At 31.1% G+C, this 6,456-nt stretch overlaps 1 protein-coding gene across 1 annotated transcript; it reads left to right on the forward strand.

Moving 5' to 3' along the window:
• Positions 1-4,538: 4,538 nt before the first annotated feature.
• Positions 4,539-5,911, forward strand: LOC134689980 (perlucin-like protein). The gene is made up of 3 exons (XM_063549951.1): positions 4,539-4,694; positions 5,153-5,234; positions 5,670-5,911. Exons 1-3 carry the CDS (start codon positions 4,539-4,541, stop codon positions 5,909-5,911), a joined length of 480 nt encoding a protein of 159 aa, XP_063406021.1.
• Positions 5,912-6,456: the final 545 nt, after the last annotated feature.

A 6,456-nucleotide genomic window follows, 5' to 3' on the forward strand; every position in this document is an offset into this window, starting at 1 on the left:
CCACAGTGTAATTATATTGGGGCATAAAATGGTTGTCTGGTTTTCATGTCTGTATGGTAGGTTAAATTTACTTTCACCTCATTTTCGCGGTAGTTTGGTCACTCACATAAAAAATTCTTAGATAGTGAATCAACAATGTGTATGTTAGTATTGTATGATTTTTTAAATTTAATATGAGCGTCACTGATGAGTCTCATGTAGACGAAACGTGCGTCTGGCGTACAAAATTATAATTCTGATACCTTAGATAACTATTGTAGTTAGTTTGAATTAGAAAATATTAGTAGCCATTTTGGATAAGTGGTCAACTGAAGCGTACCTAAGGGTTTTTGTTGAAGACTTTTTGGAACCTTCGGCTGTTTTCTGCTCTTTGGTTAGATTAATGTCTCTTTGACACGGTCCCCATTTCCATTCTCATTATTTTTTTTATCTATAATAATAAGAAGTGTTAATGTCAGTTGTTGACTGTAACCAAATTGTCTAGGAAACACATATGTTTGGTAATACTTTATTTTAAATACATTGTACAACATCAGGAAAACACAATGAGTTAGATATATTTTCTTTATATTTTCAGTATTTGATGCTAAAAATGAAAAGAAGAAAATAGGAGCATTAAATGTAACTGTCCAATGTCTGTCAGCTTTAGAAGCTATAGAGAAAGAAATGCAGATCGACGGCACATTTTGAAAATAGAACATTTACTGAGACAACAAAAACAGACATAAAAATTATAAGATTGTCAATGATATGTGGAAAATAGAAAGCTGATCAAAGTAATGATAGGACATTTTGTAAATGTGCTTACCTTATTAGTACTTTTGAACAGCTATATAAGAGAAAATGATGATTGTATTGGTTTGCATCATTTGTTTTCTTTTTAACTTTGTTTTTAAATTAAGTGCTTAGATTTCGTTGATGCCAAAGTATTTAAAAAAAGATTGAATACTTGTATAACAGCATTTTTCTGTTCATCATGTTTAGATTTTGAGCGGATGAAAGCCTTTTTTATTAATAATTCATCAGATTTTTTAAAACATATGAGCTTTTTTTCAACTGATATTTATAGTTCGTTCTCATGTTGTACTGGTATACCACAGTCCCAGATTAAGGGGAGGGTTGGGATCCCGCTTACATGTTTAACCCCACCACATTATTTATGTTTGTGTCTGTCCCAAGTCAGGAGCCTGTAAATCAGTGGTTGTCGTTTGTTTTTGTGTTACATATTTGTTTTTCGTTCATTTTTTTTTATATAAATAAAGCCGTTAGTTTTCTCGTTTGAATTTTTTACATTGTCATATCGGTGCCTTTTATAGCTGACTATGCGGTATGGGCTTTGCCCATTGTTGAAGGCCGTACGGTGACCTATAGTTGTTAATATCTGTGTCATTTTGGTCCCCTTGTGGACAGTTCTCTTATTGGTAACATACCACATCTTTTTTTTTATTATATATAGTATTTATTTATTAAAAACATATTCAATAAAACCTTCACAAATTGTGGATATCTGCCCAGTCCATCCATAACTGCCGGATTTGTTGCTCTTTTACTTAATTCAAGTCTAAATTTACTAAAGCTCAATTGAGCCTTCTCTACTGCCAATTATTCGCAAAGTGTATGAAATAGTGACCCCATTGAGTGTTTATAGTTCATGTCATCCCATATTTCACTGCCATACATTAAGACATATTTCACTGTTTGGTAAAATACAAGGATTTTTTGGTTTTTGTTTGTGATCTGAAAATATTTTTTGATAATTGATAAGGCCTTGTCCCCCTTTTTGTACATTTCATGTTTCGCATCAGCATTCTGTAAATTATCTAAATGAAACTGAATAAGAGGAAGTATTGTACCGATAAGATCAGGTATCAAAAAACAACTTAATGTAACACTAACACTGAAACGTACATTTACATAAAGTTGACCTTAAAACAGATAAAATAGACACTGACAGTATTTGTGTTACCATGAAATTACCACTGAACACAACTGATTACATGAGTTTCCTTCACAAGCATCATTTTAAATCATGCCAAATTATATGAGTGAATTTTCCAAGTCCAAGGTCCCTAGCTCTGACAATATTTATCAGACCGAAACAAAAATTCGAACTTGATCTGTAACTTGTCATAAAGATATACAAAATATCAATTAGTATCTTCAAGCACGACGAAAAAAGTGTGAGGTTAATTTAGGCAGAGGGGTGATGAAGGATATCTTTTGTGGCGAAAATGAGGTTGATTATTTAACAAACTATTAGATCAAGACCGGAGTAGGTCCCAGCTTGGCAGTCAGTGCAACCTCCATATTTATTAACATTTCTTTATGTTCCACTGTTGACCAATTCAACAAGCTTTGAAAATGAGATGAGTTATCTATTTTTGACTTTTAATTTTACATACACTAAATTCATATAAAAGATAACAGTGACTGTGTATTCCAACCCCTGTGTATGATTGGCTCAATGTCAAACAGAAATGTTCATATCTTATACATGTAGTTGAAAACATAGAAGAAGAATGTCAAATTTGTTTTTCAGTCAGGCAAACGCTATTCAAAATATTGATGACGTCAAGAAAGGCTATTTTATTTTGCCTTGCGCTTCACTATTGCAAAAAATTACAATAGTCTTTCAATACATCATTTGGACTAGATATAAACAAACCATAAAACAGTTTGGCACAGAATGTTCTTGCCTTTTTACATATTTGCTTTTTTAGTATGTTTTATGCAAGATATTTAACATCCATTTAGAGATACTTTTTATCAGGTAAAACACATTTATATATGTAATCACACCCCAATTTCGTTTTTTTGTTTTATAACACAATAAGACATTATTGTTCTTATGATACATAGTCGATGCACTGTATATAAAACTCACTCTTCAAAAAGGAAGTATGGTAAAATAAAAGACCATTACTTTTGGTGATGTTGAAAACATGTTGGTACGGGACAGTAAATATAAAAAAAGAAGATGTGGTATGATTGCAAATGAGAAAGTTTATCTCAAGAGACAAAATGAAACGGAAATTTACAACTTGTGGTCAACATATTGCCTTCAACAAAGCCCATACAAAAAGCATATTTTACATATGAAAAGAAATGATAAAGCAATTTTTTCAATACGGTACGTGATGATAAATCTTTTTTCCACGTGTTTCGTATTGTACAAAATGGTTAATTAACATGGTATGAAATGACAAATTCATGCTACGAATTAGTAATTTAAGGTGAGAAATGGCAAAGGTAAAAAAAAAAAAACGGATTTCATCTAGAGTTTTAACAAATCAATTAAAAGATTTATCCAAAAATAAAATCTAAACACAAAAAAAAATATATAAAAGCACGCATTAATGGCGATTCAAAATTCATTACGTTTATTTATATAACAATCGATGAAATATTACACTTTCCTCTTTTACATCAATAGTAAATACATGAAATACTATATCACATTTCTACAATTGTCACGTAAGCATGTAATATGTTTCCATGTTGGTTTCTAGTATCGCTTCTTGGAATTTGTATTCTCGGAAACTTGTGGAGCATAATTTTTTTTCTGCACATTTGCCTGCTAACATGACAAAATGATTACTAGTAGTTGCTTCTACATTCTTTTGGTTTGGTCTGCTACTTCATCATTAGCCATGGAGAAAAATTGTTCGGAAGAATCATCAAACAAATCTACCGAAAGTCCTTGCTTATGGACGATGATAAAACGACTTGTCAGTTTAAACGAATTCGTGAATATCAGTAATCAGAATAGTTTAGCAATAAACAAAGTCGAAGGAAAGCTAGAGAAAGATGAAGACATTAAAACGAAAGTCAAAAGTTTGGAAGATTGCTGTAAAAAACAAAAGGCACAGATAACAAGTTTAGTATCGAATTTTGGTACACAAAAGAGAGAATGCAGAAGTATTCAAACTAAACAAACTGCAATGGTCTCTTTATTAAAAGGAAATAAGAATAAAATGATGGGTATGCAGTTGGAAATAAATAGCTTGAAGAAAATTAAGTCTCATTGTCAATTACTTATGCATTATTGTAGAAAATATAGAATCAAATGAAACATATATATTTCTAAATTAATTAAATGATGCAGATGCAAGTAAGGTTAGAACAAATATTATCAATTTCACCGATTTATTGGCTAGGGAATTCAAATTTTGTACATTGTTTTCTATCTGTTAAAACAGACACTTTCACATACAGAAAATCACCCCAAGACAGATCTGCTATAAACGCATCAGCCAAAAACACGAACAGATATTGAGCCGTGACAATTTTTGATTTACTGCGGATTTATTTATTTTCGTAGGTACACATTTTCATAGACAGAGTTAAACTTGCACTCTCGTGAATATTTATTTTTTTTGCTTTGGCAAAGTTCTCAGTTACTACTTTTCGAAATTTATAATTCGTGTATCATTTGAAATTGTGGTTCCTTTTTGCACACAAAACCAACAAAATTGGTATCCAACGAATATTTATGAATCAACAATAACCTCAAATATATTAGTTAGTTAACCAAAAAAATGTCACCAGGAAGATATAATACATTTCAATCACATCCATCTTCAATGTCTAACATTTTGTTTTCAGAAAGTTTGTCATGTCCCGACGACTGGGTGACTTTCTCGGGTCACTGTTATTGGTTCGTGTATAGAAATGTGACATGGAATATTGCAAAGGTAATTCAAACTAGATCTATCACTTTCAGTTTATATGACCTCGTAGAAATTGTTCTTCTTATAATTTAATATCCTTATTGAGCCATAAAGACCAAATTATGCAAAATATGTTCACATACGATATTAAGGTCAATATCACAATAAACAAGCGATTGTAGATTTTTATTTTGATGACACATTCGTTGAAATGTCTAAGATTTTGCAAATACATCAAATTCGAAAAAAAACTTTGTCTACAACTTGTCTCTGGCTTTAGACAAAAAACAACCAATTCAATGTAATCAAATTTATATCTGTTCTTCCCCTTTAGTTAAATTGTAGTTTGTTTAAATTATTTTACCGTTACATCTTGACCATGCCTACTTATACCTGCATATTAACACTAATATAAAATGTCTATGTTGAATCTTTGGAAATTTGAAAAAAGCTTCATCATGTTTTTTTTTGTTTTCTTGTAGAAAAACTGCCAACAAAAAGGTGGTTATTTGGCAACGGTTGACAGTGTAGCAGAGAACTCATGGTTAATTTCTAAATTGCAAGGTATTTTCTATTGATTTATTCTTATTGGACGAATGTCACTTCTTGTTTAAGTATAATATGATAATCTTATATATGGCCTCAAATGTTTTCTTTTGAAGAAATGATATTAACCTGAGGCCACCAATGGGTCTTAAATACAGCGAGAAAATATTGCATCTGGAGACTGGCTTCAGCTGAATCGTAAACAGTGAAAATGAACGTCATACTTATCCCGTTAACATATAAATTATTTAGAATTAAAAAAAAACAAATATACAAGATTACCTTACTTTAATTTGGACAGGCAGAAAATTGTACAGGATGAAACATGTTTTGGGAGGTCTCAACTTTCCCCCTTTACCTGTAGCCAATGCAGAATAAACAAAAAAGACATATTTTTTTTATAAATGAAACCTTTTGTTTACTAATTTATATTTGTTTTTTCTTCCTCTCAAGCTGAAGTATGGATAGGCCTGAACGATATCGAGACGGAAGGACAGTGGAGGTGGACGTCTGACAATACTGCAATATCCACTAGTTACTGGCAGTATCCGGAGCCAAATGGCGAAAGGACAGAAAACTGCGTGAACTTTTGCAAAAAGACATGTCAACAGAAGGTTTATGGATGGAATGATCTCCCATGTGACTATCCAACAGGATATGTCTGTGAAAAAACAACCTTAAACTATTACAAATAAAATGCATTTGTTTTTTCTCTCTCAAATTTGCTTTACAATCTACATCTCTTGAATTAATACAGTGCATATTCTAATTATCAAACGTATCATATGCTTTGCTCTTCGGGTCTGGTTCCTTAGATATTTACACAATTCATTTTAAAATCATATTCAAATGTCAAACACTTATTTAAAATTATACAAATGTGATTTTTCGTATAAGGTTTTTAGGTTACATACTAAATTTGGATGAACATGATTACAACTTTTTTTTTTTTGCAATTCAGAAGATTTATAAGAAACCTGTACTAGACACGATATGATGAAGGGCATGTTTATTCCTTACTCTAAGTAAACTCATTATAGATACCAGGACTAAATTTTGTATATTTAAATGGTTCAAAATTTGGTTGTCTAATTGATTCATACATCCTACAAATTTAACAGAATTCTTATACATATATACATAGTTAAAGATATGACATTAACCATTAAAAAATGACTTCTCAATCAGGTCAATAATCATGATAATTACAAAAAGAGATAATCACGGCGTTAAAAAAAGG

The sequence above is a fragment of the Mytilus trossulus genome, chromosome 11, assembly GCF_036588685.1.
Source record: "Mytilus trossulus isolate FHL-02 chromosome 11, PNRI_Mtr1.1.1.hap1, whole genome shotgun sequence".
Classification (NCBI taxonomy): Eukaryota; Metazoa; Mollusca; class Bivalvia; order Mytilida; family Mytilidae; genus Mytilus; species Mytilus trossulus.